The following is a 19,465-nucleotide window of genomic DNA, read 5'->3' as shown; positions in this document are numbered from 1 at the left end:
AAGAATACTATGGAAAATCCGAAGAAAAAAATGTTGGTTTCTCACCCCAAAATCGAAAAATATCCGAATTCGATTTTTGGACCAGAAATTGAGTATTTTCAAAATCGATCATATGATGGTTTTTCAACGTATTTTGACCTCGGAAACACGCCACGAATCAGGGTAACTTCAATTTTTTTCTTCGAGAAATAAAAAATTGCCGATAACTCGATTATTTCGATAGAGGGGTGAATTTAATTAATGGATTTGAATTTCTTATCTCAAACCACTCAAAAAAAAAAAAAAAAAAAAAAACCAAGATACTTCATGTATCGATTTTTGGTTTCAATTAACGTCGACTAACTCAAGGTCGTAACTTCCGGCAATTTTCGGAGCCCAAAATTAAATATCTCGCAGATCTTGTAGCGTGATCTCAACGATACATCTCTATTTTCGTCGTCTGATAAAATCGAATATAAAAAACTTAAGTTTCGTTAAATTGACGGAGGCGTTGTTTTTCAAATTTTTCTACCTCCGTGGTGCCGAATTATATGCACCGAGATGAGAATGTCGTAATTTCTATGGATGCTTTGTGCATCAAATATCGTACATGTATGTACATAATATAGTTGAGAGAAACGTCAAGTGCACGATTGCGTATCGTGATATATTATGTACTAGGTACGGCTGGGTTATATCTATGTATACGACATAATATATACATGGAGCGTATGTATGTTAGTCAAAAGGGAAGAGGTTGATTTTGCAGCTCAGCAAAAACTTAATTAAATTTGTCGGGAGAAACTTGCACCGATATAACAGCACCTTACAAATATATATATATACATATATACTTTTGTTATATGTACAGCGGGCGTAACCTAAGCTGCGATACCCTCGGAAACGATGTACGGTTATATACAAGGGTATGGAGCTGTTATTAATTGTTGCGTTTTATAACTTTGCTACGCCGCCATTATTACCCCTGTGGGGAATATTTTCAAACGCGTTTATTCAAAAACTTTTAGTATCCGGTGTACCTTATATTCCATATTCATCATCCTCGCTATTCCGAGCAAGCTTGTCATTGTAAAATAATTTGTTACATCGATAAATTGCATCTTTGATACCGGCGCATAATAATAGACCACATCCGATCTAGCATGCTCGTCTCGAGTCTCCTTTTTCTACTTCAACCCTATCTGTGTTTCTGTGTTGTGACCTTGTCTACGAACGCAAACGACCTTGTATCATCGAGTCAAGTGTATTCATTGATAGGTTATAGAAAATCACAATACAGAAGTTAGTGACGGCGATAATTTCGAACGATCAAATCACCTACTGCCAATCGTTTCGTCGTCGATAAATTGATCGATCGTTCTCAAATAAATAAATTCATACACCCGTCCGTATTCCGTCAATAATTTTAATTGCTACTCAACGATGAGTCGAACATTTTGTTTCCGTATAATATTTTTTCATTGTGAAAGATTGAATGCAACGATGGAAGGTGAACGTATCGAAACCGTTCTATCGATAATAATCGGGAAAGAGAAAGAGAAATTGAGGTTGAAAATGTCGAATGAAATTTTAATGCGAGAAAAATTTTTAAACCGTTTCAAACCGACTGAAAAGTAAATGTAGCGAGAGATCTTCGAATATATACAGATTTCGTACATTAGTTTACATTTTATTTCCGATTATTAAGTTTTTTTTTTTTTTCACGAAACGACCCGAGTCGCCGTGCCGCGGGACGATTCGCGATCCCTGAATATAATTTTATTTCACCTTACACGGGCGAACCGCCGAGATTTCCCGCTATAATTTTCTCTGCCAAAGAGAAAAAAAAAAATAAAAAGAAAAAAAACGAAAAACGACGTCGAATTTAAACTGCTCGTGCGGAATTGAAATAGATAGGGTAGCTCCGTACGACTTTTGGGTTATATATACGTACCAGAATTACGTGAGACGGGGAAAAAGAAAAAGTCCTTTTTCGTAATTTGTGTTGTAATTTTCAATTATACACCCGGCAGGCTGCACAATGGTAACATCTTCCATCTCCCGTACCCCGTTCTATGTTTTTTTCACCTTTTGCCGTGGAATGAGAAAAGTAACCGCGACGACCCCCATCCACATTTTCCGGTATACCTACGTGTCTATTTTTGCATCGTCAAGATTGGTAACAAGCGCCCCGAGGAGGCGGTGTACGTTGGCCGCGCTGCGGGTATTACCCGCCGCGGTTTTCTCTGTTGTGAGTTTCTTTTCTTTGCGCCTCATTAGGTCGGTATACGGAAGTCTGTTCTAGATGCACGCGCGGTACTTCCGAGTCACGAAGGTCATTGAACAACCCGAAAAGGCATCTTTGCCAGGAAGCTCGACGTCGCGTCCGGACAAAGAGAATGCAACTTGAATTTCAGCAACCGAAGTAGATTCTCCGCGAGTAATGGAAAAATAGGAAAAAAAAGAAAAATAAATAAATAAACGTATTTTGATACCGTAGAGGCAATCGATACTCGGCGACGAAACAAACCAATCTGTACAATTTCTAGGCGATCCGAATGTACGTATATATGTATATATATATATAGAGGGTCGCAAAGAAAGGGATGAAATATGAAATTCGCTCGTTCCATCCGGCGGACTATTCGACGACGACATACCCGATCCAAGGGGATTCTCGATTGCCGCGGTGCATTCTTGATTCAACTTCCACCGCAAACTTCCGGCGAGTTGAGCCCAGTTTAAACTTACAAGTGATTGAAGAAGCCCCTGGAATACTTGGCATTATCCGCACAAGTTCAGATCGAAATCAGCCACAAGCTTGGCAATCAATTATACAAACATCCGCTTCGTCTCAATTCATTCTCTAATTTCTGCGATATATGTTTCTGGGAAACCTTCTACACCGAATTAGAAAATTGAATCGAAGAGTTCGTTTACTCGGGGGGCGAGTATCGGGTTTACACCGACGAACGAATTATTGTCAGGGATGACGTATCGCTCGAAGTTCGCCTTTTTTACGAAATCGGCTAACGATATGCCGAACGTGTAGCTTCCCCACCGTCGAAACGTGACTACGTTAGAAAGAGAGAGAGAGAATCGTCCCCCACATTCCCAATTTTCCTTCCCTTTTACCGACGACTGTGAGAAACCGAAGCTAATTTGAATTTCACAGTGAAGAAAACACCGATTGACACCGTTACAAGATTCTCCACGAGTTTCAGCTCCGGTTTCAATTTCATCGCGCTAGAACTCCCGCCCTAAATTTTCTCATTTCACAGCTCGTCAAAGACTATGGTTCGCAGTTTCATACCAGAGTGGGCCGATAATTCGACTACTTCTTTTTTATTGGACCGCGTGATAATAATAGAGGTACACGTGAAAAGCGACGAGAAAGAAATGAGTGATTCCACATTCCGCGACTCGAACGATGAAAAATATTCCGTTGTAATCGCAATCGCAGTTGTTGAATATCACTAATTGAATGGAACGCGTCTTCGCAAAAGTTGGGCAGAAAATTTTTCAGAAATATACGCGTAGATAAGATCTGCGAGAAATGTAGACGTGTGCGCATAGGTATGTACGTCAGACGTGTAAGTACTTCGCTCTCGTTGCCCATATTTCGAAGGGATGGAAGGTTGAAGTTGCACTACGAGAAAATGATCATAATAACTACCGTGCCAACCAACTCCTCGTATATATCCAACAATAGGCTGCTCAGCTACTTCTCGGTCGACCGGCTGCTCTACCTGCAGACACGGTGCAAGAAAAGCAAAAATTTTCTCCGAGACATATCTTGAAAAAATCTCCACCGTTCAATTATTCTCTCGCACTCGGGTAAAACGCGAAGATTGAAAATGTGAAAAAAAAAAAAAAAAAAAAACGATCGAATTCATTGCGTGAGAAATAATTGTTCGTCAGTCGATGTATACGCGTATATTTGAATATAATAACCCGAACATGATAAATGTACGCTGATTAAAGTACCGGAGGTAAAAAATAAATTTTTTATCCGCGGAAGCGACGAGGAACGAAAAAAAAACGTCATCGTCGCGTGTAATTTCTTATTTAAGCCAAACGAGGCGGCGGTTAACGCGGTAGAAAAAAAACAGTGAGATGAAATAAAGAGGGAGACGAAAAATGAATAAATAAAATTTTGACAGTAGGTATAACGTCCCACGCGTTTTTCCTCTCGCGTCGTATACAATGCATGGAAATAAAAGTGAGCTCGCGCGACTTCTGAATTTTTGAATAGCTGCACGAAGGGATTGAAATGGGGCGTGGTATAAAGTCGGAAAATTGCACTTGGCTCTGCCAAAATTGCGGCGTGCCGAAAACACACCGGATACCATTTAAGCAGGTTGTATACATTCGGTAGATGTGTACACGTATACGCTTATACCGCGGCGAAGTTATACACGCGCGAAGACATAGCCGTTGGGAGGGACTGTTATATTAATTAAGTCCTGGCAAGGACATTCCACCGAAATGTGCATTGTCTCCGCGCGTACGTACCAAGTTCGCTGTACGATTCCCCGGGTGTCGGTTCTCCGTTCTCGCAACAGGGAGAATCTCCACCCACACTAACCGAGCGGGGATACCCCTACACGCGTACACGCTACACGCTAACTTAAAGGACGCACACGCACCGCCCCGCAGTCTCGGAGTTCAGATTTTCTTCCACACTCCAACCTTACGTATATATATATACCCTATTTCCAAAGGAGATACACTCTCCGGTATACCCACCGAAAAAAATTACCCAGCTTCGCGAATTCCGAGAAACATCCGCGGAAAACGAGAATAGAAATGAGATGGAGAAGAGAAAGAACGAAATAAAAGAAAAATAAAAATTAAAAAAAATAGCGAGAAACGGGAAACGAAGCTTTCAGTGTCGGCTAATTAGAGCTACTCTATTTTCTGACGGATATGTGTACCAAACTCGGCTACTGAATTTTCCACTGAATTCGCTGCGGAAAAGAATTATCTGCAAAATAAGGGCGAACGAATGTCAGTCGGCTCCGATCGGGCGAACTTCTGACACTGTTTCATTACGGAGATTAAGCGCTGATGCGAAATTCTCACGCGATTTTTATCGTCGACTGTGCGATAAATACGCCGCGGAGAACCGACGTAAAGTGACCGATACCGTTCCATGCCGATGTATACCTGTGTACAAACGTGATCGGTGGTAATTGGTCGAATCATCGCAGTTCGTAATCACAATTGATCCGATGCACCAGCCGTTACACGCGTCAGTGCCGAGGGTCGAATAGATCGCCGAGGTAACCGCGTGGCAAGCGTAGGTCAATTTTTGAGTATCGAGTTCCGGAGATTTATTATCAATCGTTTTACGTAGGGTGACAGTGTGAAATTCGGTTATCGGCGCCATTCGGAGCGATGCTTACGTGATTTGGGGTCGATCAATCAAAAAGCCGTGGGAAGTGAGGGGATCGTAAGTAACGTTTCGATATTTATTTCGAACGGTCGAGGTTTGAGCACTTTGCTTAATTTCCTTCCCTTCGGTCGATGAAAGAATTAGAAAAATGGTTGCGCTTGCAGTGAGGTCGGGGGCATGCGTATCGGCGTTAGGCAAAAGGCTGGCTGGCGGGCTCTGACACAGGGAAAATGAAGATTTATGGGTCCGCGCGGATACAGCTGAAGCCGCAAAGTTGTTCAATTAGATCGTACGCCCGAAGCAGCGGAGGCCCTGTCTCTGTAACTAAATAACGGAATCCATCTCTGAAGGAACTAAGTGAGCGGACAATACTTTTACACTTTATCCTCATAGACTCCCTCTATATCCTATCCACTGATGGATGGTCTCGCGCGCGGATTCTCATACTGACTGACATTTTTTTTTTTTTGCCTATCCTGTCTTTTTTTTTCGTGTTATTAAATTTCTGTAATATCGGGGTGTAATTCCAGTCGGCAAATTGTGTTTCCCTCCACGTTGATGTATAATCACCGTGGCGCGGCCGGAAGATTCGAAACGCGAATAAAATTAATCCAGATTCGTTGAGATCTATTCGCAGAAATTAATTAGGCCTCCGCGTGAATTCGCGCACAGATATACATGTAGCCTCGACGCCGTTTCATCGATTATTCCGACTAACAAGTTTAATTTCCCGCTACACTTCGCCGACGAAACTACAACGTCCAGAAGCAGAACCCTCCGCGAAAATCTCTTCCGGCTGACCACCGCCACCTCCTATCACCTATTCATAATTACCCGCCATTTTGGTTATCAATTAATCCAAGGGTAGCCATTCCTCTGACCGGGAAGAACCGGGGGCCACCCCCCCCCCCCTCCCCCCCGCCTGTACGAGGCTGCGTAAGCTCGCCCTGATCTGACGCTCCACGTTTTCAGCGTCCGATAGCCCTTTGCGCTCGAAACATCTGCCCGTAATCCTTAGGGTCGAGTTCCGTCCTCGACCTGACCTCGACGCTACGACCCCGACGAAACCTACGCAAATGGTTTCGGTACACCGGTAGAGCGCGGTGTATACCGTTTCTGGTTTCGCTTTTACCTTCGCTCGCTTTGCCCGTTGCAACATCGCAGCAGCCTAAACAATCATTACTATACACTTGGTAAACTCAAACAGTTATCTATACCACTTGTAAAGTTTTGGTACAGTGGAAGCGTTCCGATGCCGTTTCGATGGTCCGTCTCTCTCTCTCTCTCTCTCGCTCTCGCTCTCTCGCTCCAACGTACCGGTGCCTTGCGGGAACCGTATACATATAGGTATAGGTATACGTAAGCGTAATTTATGTATGTACATACATATGTGGCGTACGTATGGAATGAAAAGTTCGTTGGGTGGGAGAAGTTTCTGTGCCAGAACCGACCAAGTTTCCTCGATAGAATGCCTTGATGATGCATTGATCCTAGAAAATTTATTGAAAGCAGTGCGGCCAACCACGAATCGGATTCACTGATCGGAAAAACGCTTCTTCGCTCACGGGGATTATGATCTCGGTATTCCGCCGTTACTTATTTCCCTGGTCAGTTATACGAGGGAACGTATCACCGGAGTGGTTGAGGATATTTTCGCGAATCCTCTGTATACATATTCTTCGAATCCAGGGCACGGATAACGTTGAAACTGTGTTGCACGAGGTTCGCCGAGAAATCGGAAAAACTGTTGGGGGAAAAATCTCAACGTGCAACGCTGCACCGACACGGTACTACGTTATATCGCAATAGCGATCCCGCAGTTTGCATGCATATGTGTACACTTATTTTTTTTCAAAGGTCTCGCTCTGTTCGCATAGTCTGAAATCTAAGGAAAACCGTTCACCGCGTTGTCTGCGATCGTCGTAGCCGGCGACCTAGGGAGGATCGGGAAACTCCTCCCTCGACTGGAGGTCGACGGTAACGATAAGTAGAAGCGATGGGAGATACACCCGCCCTTCCGGGTGTTGGAAAGAGAGAATATTACGAGCATAGTTTCCCCCCGCGGTATATCGATCGTATTTTATCAATGCGTATATACCGTACAGGGCAACTCTGTGTTGTACGTACAACGCCGAGTTGGAGACTCGCGCGGGAAAGATAGAAAATCTGGATGAAATAAAGAGTAGCGGATCGCGGTACGTAACGCGAATGTAAAATAGAATTTCCGAAAATAAAAGAACGCGAAGAGGGGTTGAGGAGGGGAAAAAAAAAAACGGAAAAAAAGAAACGCTGGAATGAACGCGGCATGAAGAACGAATGGGTGGTGAGATAAGGGAAAAAATAAGAGGGGTGAAAGAAAGTTCTAGAATTTCGTCGCTCTGTAGCGACGCGTCGCGACGCTCCTGATAAAATAATAGGTGCATGGGCTAAGATAGGAGTGAACCGAAAGAGTGGAACACAGAATGAGGAAACCTCTTGATAAATGAATATTGTTCTTGTTTGTTTCAGATTACTTCATTAGCACCTAGTGACAATGTGCCACTAGGGAAGGAACGACAGCGATTACAGCTGCTCCGGCTGTTTCAGAGGTCGTAAAGTGCAGTGCAGTTACGTTTCCGGTGATAGCGCGGATGACGTACATAATTATAATTCGCCCTCACGAATCACCGTTCCAATTCCCTCGGAAAAAAAATAAATAACGGACGACAACGGAACTGAAATTCCGAATCAATTAAAACGCAATCGATAAATCAAAGTTACATAACGTAGAACGAATCCCGATCGAATTGAGTCGTCCGGCGAACGTTGCCGTCACCTCGAAGATATTGTCCGTAGTGTTTCGTTGCAGAGCCTCCTAAAATCCCGGGAGAACTAACTCGCGTCCTTTACAGTTAATGTTAGTGAGTTTGAGACGGCGACCGAGCCGATTCTGCGGGGATAACGTCAGCGTAGACGCTTCGGGGAATTAGAAGGGACCTTATTAAGACCAATTGCTCACTAAATGGGGGACGGTAGTAACGCCATTGCGTATCCAGTTTCTCGACCTTCTCGCACGAGAAAATCCTTTCCGAGATCCACAAATTTCTGATCTCCTATACGGTATCAATCGCGCGTCGTCCTTCAACTCTTTCGTCGGAGTGCAAAGATCGGTGTAATATAGGCTTGTCTCTCAGCTTCGGGTGATCGTCGAGACGGATCGGGTATCGCATAGGGATTCCGATAACTCGTCGGATGACGATTCGATTCTCCATTAACAGCGACCTTGATTATCGAATTCTATTTTGTCCGTCTTGGACAAATTACGAGGTCAACCGACGAGAATATTAAATACTCGTGACGAAAGAGGAGCTGATATAACTCCAGAAATCGTTCGGAGAATGAATACTCGAAGCTACTTCAACAACGACTCGCGTGTTCGGTCTTATTTAGGATCGAGTTGAGAGAAAAAAAAGGTAGTAAAAAGGAGAAGGAAAGAGGAGAAGGGAATTTGATGGGATCGACAAAGCTGATATGTGTATGAACTTGGAATAAACTAGCGAGGAATAAAAAGAGAAGATTTAAACGAGGTACGTTGTAAAGTGCGGTTTAACGAGTCGTAAGAAATATTTCAAAAGTTTCACGGACGTAAAAAGCCTTAACGGTTATAATAAAAATAATGAAAACATTCGAGGTATAGTAATCCAAGATTAATTAGTCTAATCTCGAGTCGTCGAGTTTCGTCGATCGATTTTCAAGTCCAACGAACGAACGTTGGCTCCAAAATGGAACTTTTGATCATCCTCGTCTGCCTGATCACACCTCCGACTCTATCCCTTTCGATAAAGACCAAACTAAACCAGAGAATAGTGCAAACGAGATACGGTCGCATCCAGGGATTTATCCAGTCTTTTGAACCGCTGAAATTTCTAAAACCCATCGAAGTATACCTCGGCATACCCTACGCAACCCCACCTGTTGGAGGTAACAGATTCTCACCCACCAGAGCACCGAGTCCTTGGGACGGAATCAGGTGAGTCGATGTTGAATTAGTAGTTGGGCACCCAAAGCAGAATACCTTTGACTAAAATTACAGAATTTCACTCATCCACGTCAGCCGGGTGAACGTTGTGATGTGCTGTTCGAACGGATTAAGATTTTTTTTTTTTTTTTTTTTTCCCCCCCGTTATTTTGCGGAGGTAGAATCACCGGGTGGAGTGGGGAATATTCCCTTCAAATTTCCCCCCTGGACTAATCAGAGTAGGATAATTTGTTCTCAAGTATAGCCGTATCAGATCCGCGAATCCTATACTTGGAAATGATAACCAAAATTGCTTTTCCGAGGGTCGATCGTTATAACTTAATTTCTTCAAACAATAAGATTAAACAAAGGTTATTAATTTTTCCAGATTATCAGACTCCGTCGGTCCGGTTTGCCCCCAGAAACTCCCCGATATAACGAATGAGCAGGAAGCGTTGGAAAAGATGCCGAAAGGAAGAGTGGAATACTTGAGGAGATTACTACCCTATCTTCGTAATCAGAGCGAAGATTGCCTCTATCTAAATATTTACGCTCCGGCAATGGGTGAGTCTTTTAATAACCGTCGCGTATATTTGACTGTGAGAAAATTATAACGCACGATGAATGATATAGTGCAGTAATGGTGAAACGCGACCGGCGGGCATTTTTCGTAAAGCACTGGCCGTGAGCGCGTAAAAAAAAAAAAAACGAATTTTTTTTTTTTTCCTTTTTTTTTCAAAAGATCCGCAACAGGTTGTGAAACGTTATAACGGTACGGACTGCAGTTCCGTAATAAGAACATTGAAATTAAAGTTAAGCGAAGCGCTATTTCAAAACGAGCTTATGTAAGTTTGAAACGTTGACACGATTATATTGCAAGAGTTTGAAACTTTTTAATTCCATTTCCGTTGAGGTTAAAAATTGTTGGAAAAATCTAGGCGTTACCTACGGGGCTCGTCTTTTGTTAAAGGTGAGAAAATACCGCACGAAACACCCTGTACGTGTAAGGTACGAAGAACGTGGGTAGGGGTTGGGTTTTTCCCATAGAACGTGAGGGAATGTATAACCATCAATTCTTTACGCCTATCGTCAGCGCACATGTGCGCACAATTTTTCAACGAGGGTTTTCGTTTGTTCTTACTTTTCATTTCCCGGTGGGTATATGTATATATATATGTGTATTTATACATGGTACATGTACATAGCAAATATTCGCATGTATATATATGCACTCGCGTACTTCACTTTCTCGGCACGTAGATTTCGAGCGACGTGGAACGTTTTCAATAATAATATATAATATTGCATCTTATTCGTATTGGAACAAAATACGTACAACTAACACTCGTGTGTGTGTGTGTGTATGTATATATATATATAGATGTACTTGTGCAGCGCAGCAGTTCTACAATTCCTGACCAAAGTATACCGCGTTGCTATACCACCCTCTGGCGAATATAGGTAGTAAGATGTGCTTGCAGTAAGAAAAGTTTTCCAAGCAAATCCGAAAGTAAGTTTTGTTGCTTTCTGGAAGCTCGACGGGCAGGGATGGGGTAAGGCGGGGGAAGGGGGGTGTGCAGCGTCTGAAAATTCCGTAATATTGTCTACGACGAGTTTTGCGAAATTATCAAAGCCCCCCGCGCAATGTTGAGTGAGAAAAGTTCGACACCGTTGAAATACCTATGAAAAAGTATGGGAAGCCTTTTTCTTTTTTACCTCCAACGGAATTTCGTTCGCAATCGTCTCCCAATTCCGAGTGGATCCCCCGATAATTATAATTAAGGGGCGCGATTAATTGAGGAAAACGGTTCCACCCGCACGACGCTGCGCGGTGTACTCGCCGTCCGTGCATTTGTGTCTCTGGGATGAAAAGGGACTGGGGCGATTTGTACCGCACTGACAACGCACGGCGTACATATATATGTATATATGTATATATGTACATATATATATATATATATACTATACGGAATCACAATAGATATGTCCCGGTCCTCCCGGTCGTCCCCGGGTCTACGTCCGGGTCGACCTCGTTCATCTGGGTCAACTCTCCTCTTCTCTATCCCTTGTTCGTTCCCCGCACTTTCCGCATATCTATAACCGGGGCGCACGCGCCACCTATACGTTACACCTCCGTACGTACGTACGTACAATAAGCGTAATACGTATTATACGTTATACGTACATTATATCTTTTACATATACATATATATGCTGCGGTGCATCCCAATCTTCTGTAAAGTTCAATCGAACGTTTTTTAGTTTCAAATGTACGCGTTTAAGCAGTCGAAGCGGATATCGACCGACCGAAGGTGGAAGAAATGAGATTTTGAAGAAAGTGAAAGAAAAACGCTTTGCCGGCGAAGACGAATCGATTATCGAAATACTTCGACGGGACATCTCCGCGTTCTCCACCTTTCGGATATCCCGACCATAACTGAGGCGATGGAGCCCGTGTTTTCAAATTTAAGACGGTCTTAAGAATCACGGAAAACACTCTACGCTCCGAGAGATCGGAGAAATGAAACCGACTGAATGAAAGGCGATGACGATGTCGCGCGGGAAGGGGGTTTCGCGACAAAGGGGTACAAATTAACGCCTCCAGATTGATATCAGGAAGGGTTGAAGAACCCCGGTACACTTTGACCCCTCGTTGTCTGGGTTGCTCCTTGTTCCGTACTTGTAACCCGCTCTCCATCAGGTTTCTAGTGTCTCCTCATAACCCCCGGCGAGCCAAGTCTTCCCTTCGCGTCAGACGATGGTTGTATATTATACCAACCAACGTCGAGTTTACTTCCTCAGTTTCTCATCTTTTTTTTTTCTCTTCCTTCTTTTTTCTTTTTTCTTTTTTCTTTATATCCAATTAAAAAGCGCGACTCGTTTCACCGGGGCATGCAAATTTTCACGTGTCACGTTGATATCGTCCGCAAAAGACGATCTCACATCCATACAGGTCTATCGCGATAGCGGCAAGTAAATAATTATATCCACGAAAAATTCCTCAACAGATATAAATTTTATTTCGATCCAACATCAATGCGGCTCCGGGTAGGATCTCCAGCTGCTGTACGAATGAATTGAGCTCATTACACGAACAACCCTTTGTGCGATTGCCGGGGAGACGTTGCTGCACCGCGGTAATACCCCCTGAGATTCGTTTTCATCAAACCCCCATGATCCCTGCACCGAAGGTTCCACAACTTGGAGTAAGATATTTAAGCTCCGACTCGATTTCATCAAGCTCCATGTGAAATTAAACGGAGTAACAGAAATGAGACGGGGAGAGAATATCCGTCGGGGTTGGATCGACGGTAAGCGAAAAAGGAAGGTGGTGTAGTAAAAAAAATCGAAGGAACGAGCAAACGCGGCGTGTACACATATATAGTTTTCCACGGTGTCGCCTCGCGATCATGTTGAAATAATATGTCGTAAAAATTATATTAGCTGAGTCTAGCGGAAGGGTTTGCTGTAATTAATGGTGTACGTCGAGAGTTCGTTTAATCATTTTATTAATTACGGAGGCTAACGATTCCGTGTTCATAACGGCGTTACGGCCCTGTGCGGCTACGTACATGTATATAAGAAGAGAAAATAAACTGAGGACCAAGTAAACTAAAAAAATCTACACTTCGCTTTTACACGTGCAAAAGGTATAACAGCGCGAATTAATCACTGGCGATACGCTTCCATACCACCGTTGCTATTTCCGACGATAGTACACAGGTGTCCGTATCGGATTTCCTTAGAAAAATTTACCTACCGGGTGGTTAAGTGGTATACATTTGAAACGGGAGAAGCTTCGCCGACGAGTGGAGTCATAAGCAACCCGACAATCGGAACTATACGTATGTATACACATATACCGTTATACGTGTGTATGAGGTTATTCCACCGCAAGCTCATCCTATTTCCGAGGTCTTTGATCATTCGCACTACAAAACGACTCCCTTTCACCTCTCATGTTTCACAGTTTTTTTTTTTTTTTCTTTTTTTTTTCGTTATTTCTGTTTTACAACAGCGCCGTAAAGTGGCCTTATCTCGGGCGCGATCGTCACGCGAAATAGATTTGCCGGAAAAATCACGTGCAAAGGTATTCAAAGGCCGAGCAATCTATTTAGGCCGGACTCTCGATACGACGACGCGGTCGTGATTCCCGGCGAGGAATATCGGCGATCGTATCTCTCAAAGCTCGCACGCAGCTTTTCGATCGAAACGGATGCGGCGGTTCTCTTCGCGGTAACGCGGACGCGTCGCCTTATCTTTTCGAATGTAACTTTGAGGGGGTTGCAGCCGACGGTACCGCGCGAAGGGTGCCACGTCGCTGATATCGCTAGAAACAAAAGCTCGACTGGCGCGTGGTTTTAATCAATGTCAACCCGTTTCACAAAAACATGCCCCCCCTGCCGAATGTATACGTATATATATACGTATGTATGTATGTATGTATGGATGTACAAGCGGCAGTTGAGAACTGGTAAAATGTGAATCGGACGTTTTGATAAATTAATATTCCGACGCGCGTTTCGTGGTTTAAAACGGTGGTTACATATTAAAGAAATACATATGTATGTACTTAATATGGCCACCGTTAAACACGCCCTATCGCACGTTGGTAGAATGAATCTACATACGTATCTCGACGTGTATGTACACCTGCGAAAGAGTTTCGCGTTTCGAGGTATATGTATATACATAGCGGCGTACGTACACGTACATAAGCCACGGTATTTAAATTCAAAGTAATTTGAAAACAGGTATATATATATATATATATATATATATATATATATATATATATATACACGCGTGTGTGTGTACGTACAAACGACGGTCTGGGAATTTCAAAGCAGTGAGAGATCGAAGTTGCAAAACGTGACGAATTACGAGAGATACCCGCGTTATGTACGTACGTGCGGGTTACATCGGTATGTGTGTGTGTGTATATATATATGAGTGGTACGTTTTCCGAGTCACGAAGTTTCGGATCTGCGTTTAACCGGGGCAAACTGTACGCGAGCTCTTTTACTATGTATTTATACTATTACCGACTATTACTACTCGCCATGCTATATACCTATACGCCGAAGAGACAAACATCGCCAGACTGGCACCGAGCATTAATAATCGTTTGCTTTCCGATTATTATTTCTTTAGTCCGCATTTCAATTAGCCAAATTAAAAGAGAGATTGTTCAGTTTGAAATTGGAGCACTAAGTTGAGTTTTAAAACTTTTATTGGAAACTGTGATATACGACGTGAACCATGAATAAAACGCCGGCCCGCTCTCTCCTTATACCGCGTTATACATATATACGAAATCCGGAATTCGCGGGGTGCGCGGATTCTCTCTCTTTTTCCTATACCTTTTCCTTTTTCGTTTTACACTTTTTTCTCCTTTTCCCAGTCTTCTCTGTTTTTTTTTTTGTTTTTTTTTTTTTTTTTTCTCTGTGTTTCTGCGAATCTTTATACCATATTAACATCGAGACGACCCCTTCGTCTTTTCCTGCTTATTTAACTCCTCGAGAATTTCAGCTATTCCGTGACCGTTCATTTTCAAAATCTATATCGATGAGAAACCAAGGTAAGTTCTTGACAAAATGAAAATCTATTGTCGTACTTTCGGAATTTCCGTTTTATTCGAGAACTGCATCGCTCCGACCGAATACGGTGAAATTATTACTTGAAAAAAAAATGAACAATGTAAGTTATTTGCACTTCTTAGCGAAGCGAAAATACATTTCATCGCGGGACATATTTCTGTTCTCGGGTGGCAATAGGTATTATACATATATATAGAAAAAGGTATTAGGTATAAAGTAGCGAGGTTGTATTAGGATGAATTGCGGGTTGGAGGTTGACGACCCGAACTTAACTCTCCAACCGTATAACGTGCCGCCTGCAGAGGTCGCGTAGATTTCTCGCGGTATCAATTAAAAGTAATTAAATTTTTCTCTCAGCAGAAAATTCATTTCGCCAGCACCACCAATCTCTTCGCTGATGGCGGGTACGACGCTCAGGCCATGCCTGGCGTGTCCATTTCTCTTTTTCTGGTTGCCGTCGTCTCTTTTCCTTCCTTCTCATTTTCCCTCCTCCCCTTCGCCCCTCCGTTTTTATCATCCCTTTTTTTACCTCTCTTCGCTCATTCTCTTCCTACGGCAGACGCACGGTAGAGCCCCTTCGGCACTCCTTATTCTTTAGCGAATGCCACCGAAGAAAAATAGCCCTCGGAGATTTTTTTTTTTTTCACTCCACTTTATTTCTATTTCTTTTTTGGTTCACATTTTTTTCCCTTCATTTTTGTATCTTACTTGTTTTTTTGTTTTTTTTTGTTTTTTTCTACTCTGATGAAATAAGTGTAAGATGATTAATGTTAAAACAAAGAAAGTAGATGCGACGTATTTTATAATGATCTACTAAATGACTCTCGTGACGCATCTCATTATCAAAGTACTTTTTTAACCGCAGGTTGTACGAACGAGGAGGGAAAATTTTGTCAGATGACGAGGATTTGGAAAAAGGGAGGGTAGAAAATGAATAAAGTATCTCGAAGCTTTGAGGAAGAGAACGGTGTTTTCCCTCGAACGAAAACATCCGAGCGTCTGGTGTCTGATACCAATTGATATTAATTATTTAATTTGTAGAATGAAACGGCGGGAACTCAGAGGCGTAGAGAAGAACGGAGGGTGAAAGTAATTTTCAATGAAACGTAGCTTTTCCGAAAGAACTTTTTCAGGCTGCCGAGGCGGACGTTAAAACTTAAAAATTCATTAGGGAAAAGCGTTCCGCTTCCCTTTCGGACGTCTAGGGAGTATTCCACCACCTATTTTCGCATTAAGTACTAATTTATCGAGAATCGGTCCGGGAGTTCACTTCCTACCTAAGAAAACAGCTAGCGCCGGGGCTCCGGAGGAGATTCAAAAACTTTAAGCTCCACGTCCTCCCGCTTATGTACGTACGTAACGACAAACGGTACTCGAATTTCGAACCAAAGTCCATCCCTTCCTCAAACTCCACAGTTCTGCCATTAAACTGCAATTCGTTCGCGTGTGGATTATTTTTAATTCTTCTTCTTCTTTTTCTTGTTTTTTTTTTTTTTTTTTCTTTCTTTTTTAATTACCACCGTGAATTTTTAACTCTCTACCGAAGCTCCGACACCTCGATTCGAGTCTCGAGTACCTACCGTTTGATCCGACGAAACTTGTGAAACTTTTTTTTTCATTTCCATACAATCGTTCCAAGTTCGAGAAATATCAATTCACAGATGGCGGCGCGCTTAAACGAAAGTACAGGTAGAGTTTGTCGTAACACTGGGACAATTCGTAACGACCGTCGAAATCTCGAGGCGGGGGTGTAGTTTCGCCCGTAATTCAATCACTAGCGGGTTTGAATTACTCGACAATTACGAAGTATAGTTGGAATTCCTTCGGTGAGTCGCAGTGACGGAAAACCGCAGGGCGAAATACTTCGGGGCGAAAGTAAACCTACCGCGGTGCACACCCCGTATACCCTACGACGACACGAGTACAGAGTTTACTTTCGATTATGAAATAATTTAACTTTGAAAACAATCTTCCGTATTTGACAAGCGGGTTGCAAATATAACTGCGAACGAGACGAGAGCTTTTTTTTCCACCGTACGGATGACGACGACCTGCGTATGCGGCTGATAATAATTCAGTCGGGCCACTTTCAATCCGCAAAAAATTTCTTACTCGTGTAAAGAGATGGAGCAATTTCGTTGTACCGGTTGGATGGAGGAAGTTAAGAGGGAGAACTACACGAGATTGAAAAAAATGGTAGGAAGGGAGAGAAAAAAAAAAGAAAAACGAGAAAAGGGCAAAAATAAGATAAATGAAAAAAAAAAAGCAAAAATGAAACAAGAAGGTCGAGCGATGTAGAATGAAAGGGAAGGGCGTGGGGGAAGCGAAAAAAAAAAAGTAGCAAAATTCCGGAAAGCATTCACATGTAAAATTGTACTCCTGCTCAAGCAATTCAGGTACGATCATCCGGTCGTTTTTACCGTTCGCACCGGAAACCGTGGGTTGGTAGGTACGTACGTATACGGCTGGAAATATGAGGTAGGAAAAAAAGCGCGCATCGAGTGGCGAGTTCGTATATTATTGTGACAACGTCGTCGCGAAATCCTTGGTAACGATCGTCAAATGTAAATTCCGCAATTCGTGCAACCAACACTTTGGTAACAGATGTTGTCCCGACGCGCTCGCTCGTACCTTCGATAATGCGTTGCGGTTAACACGGTTTAAAATGTTCGGTCAAAACCACTCAAAGTTGTACGGAATCCATTGCGGGTCGTGATATAAGTTTCGGTCATACAAGCGGACTCGATTCAATTATCCCCCTGTTGCAGGTACAGCGCAATTATAGAGTATAACGTAGGGCAACGCTACGCCGACGAACTTGTACCGGAATTACACCAGTCGGTACCTACTTCCCGATTTACTTCGGAGAGTCCGGAAATTACAATCGTATTCCTATTCAACTCGAGTATCGCGTCGAAGTAATTTTATAAACGAGTATCGTTCCGTGCGCGACGACGAAACGAGTCGGTTTGGAAAAACTAGCACTCGAAAATCGATTGAACAAAAATAATGGCGATTCATGGCAGTTTTTCGGAAAAACGACTTTCGCCGTTGCAACTCACCCGGGTTTCTCATCATTTTTACGCCGCCCGCATCATTCGGCCGGCGAAAATTCGGCGAAAACTCATACGTCGTTAGTCCGGCAAAGTGTTGCGAAGTGCAGCAGAAATGGAGTAATCAAATGTTCGTGTAAATGTAGCGTACAGCCACGGACGCGCGCGGGTCTATACACGTACAGGCGTGTACGTGTGTAGACGGCAACGGCACCGAAAAAAGCAATTTATTCGACGAGTTCCTACAGGATTTTGATTCCGGCCACACGAGCTAATAACATCCCTTTGTCAGGTGGTACGGCCAAGTTACAAAGGCACCGGGGGATCCCTACCTATACGGTAAAATGAAACGCTTTTATATTCATACATCTGCTTTCGAATTTTGTTTTCGACCTTCCATCCTATTTTTAATCATGTGTTCGGTATACGCGTGTCTCACGTGTATTTACTTAGCCGCGTGTGTGTGTGTGTGGACGCGAGTATACGGTGAACTATGGAATACGTTCGGGATTTAGCGTAATCAGGTCCCAAGAGTACAAGCTCGTTATCCCGAACAGAAAGCTACGCTGCCCTCGAGAGATTCGTTGAATCTTTTTCGGATGGGTCCGGTCAGTTGTTTTTTACACGCCGAAAAAGGAAACGAAATATTTTCTAATTCTTTTAGAAACGTCGACCGAATCCATGCGCGAGGCTCATCGGCGATTGAACCGTCGAACGAGGCCTTCGACTGGATCTTTATGGTCTGAATCCAGCTGACTGTACGGATAAAAAATTCTCAAATGTTTTCCCGACCGGAAATCAAATATACCGGACGGACGAATATCTGAATCCGTTTCATCGCTCGCGGAGTTTCGTCAAATTCCATTTTTTCACATCATGTACGTAATGAAGCAACCCTTCGATAATATTACATGTGAAACTTCGTCAGAATTTAATTAATATTTCGAACCTATGAAAGATTGATCGCGTTGAACTTTGTTCGTGAGTTAATGAGGAGTGATTGAATTGTGAGTGAGTGATTTTAAAGTGTCTTTAAAGAGCGCGTATTTGAAGAGACTGTGCGCCTCCGGGAGAAAGTTATGAGACTGACGTAGTTATCGGTCGTAACCGTGCCTATAAAATATGTATCTACGATTTCACGATGAACCGGCGAGACTGCTACAGGTGGTAATGCAATTAAAACAAACGCGACGGACTGATTATCAATCCGAAATGAACGCAGACCGTCGAGGAGCCGAAGACGGTCGGTACAGTCGGCGGATATCGCGACGACTCTCCTAATTATCGTCAGCGAATGTAATATTTCGGAATCTCGGAGCTCCGATGGGATATTTTCAAAAAGTGATCAAGAGCGCGGAGAGAACTTTTTTTCATACCTATTACCTGTTCGAAATTTCGATGCCGACTCGGAGATGAGTTTGAAATGGTTTCGCATCGA

The 19,465-nt window shown here is 43.0% G+C and overlaps 1 protein-coding gene across 1 annotated transcript in view; it reads left to right on the top strand.

Moving 5' to 3' along the window:
* The window catches only part of LOC105685828 (neuroligin-4, Y-linked), a 198,926-nt gene that overhangs the window by 39,303 nt on the left and 140,158 nt on the right, over positions 1-19,465 (top strand). The window contains exons 3-4 of the mRNA XM_048651849.1: positions 7,886-9,386; positions 9,763-9,938. Coding sequence (XP_048507806.1) covers positions 9,139-9,386; positions 9,763-9,938 — 424 coding nt within the window. The 5' untranslated portion in view covers positions 7,886-9,138. The remainder of the gene's footprint in view (positions 1-7,885; positions 9,387-9,762; positions 9,939-19,465) is intronic.

The sequence above is a fragment of the Athalia rosae genome, chromosome 3, assembly GCF_917208135.1.
Source record: "Athalia rosae chromosome 3, iyAthRosa1.1, whole genome shotgun sequence".
In the NCBI taxonomy this organism is placed as follows: domain Eukaryota; kingdom Metazoa; phylum Arthropoda; class Insecta; order Hymenoptera; family Athaliidae; genus Athalia; species Athalia rosae.
This window is presented reverse-complemented; position numbering and strand designations above follow the sequence as displayed.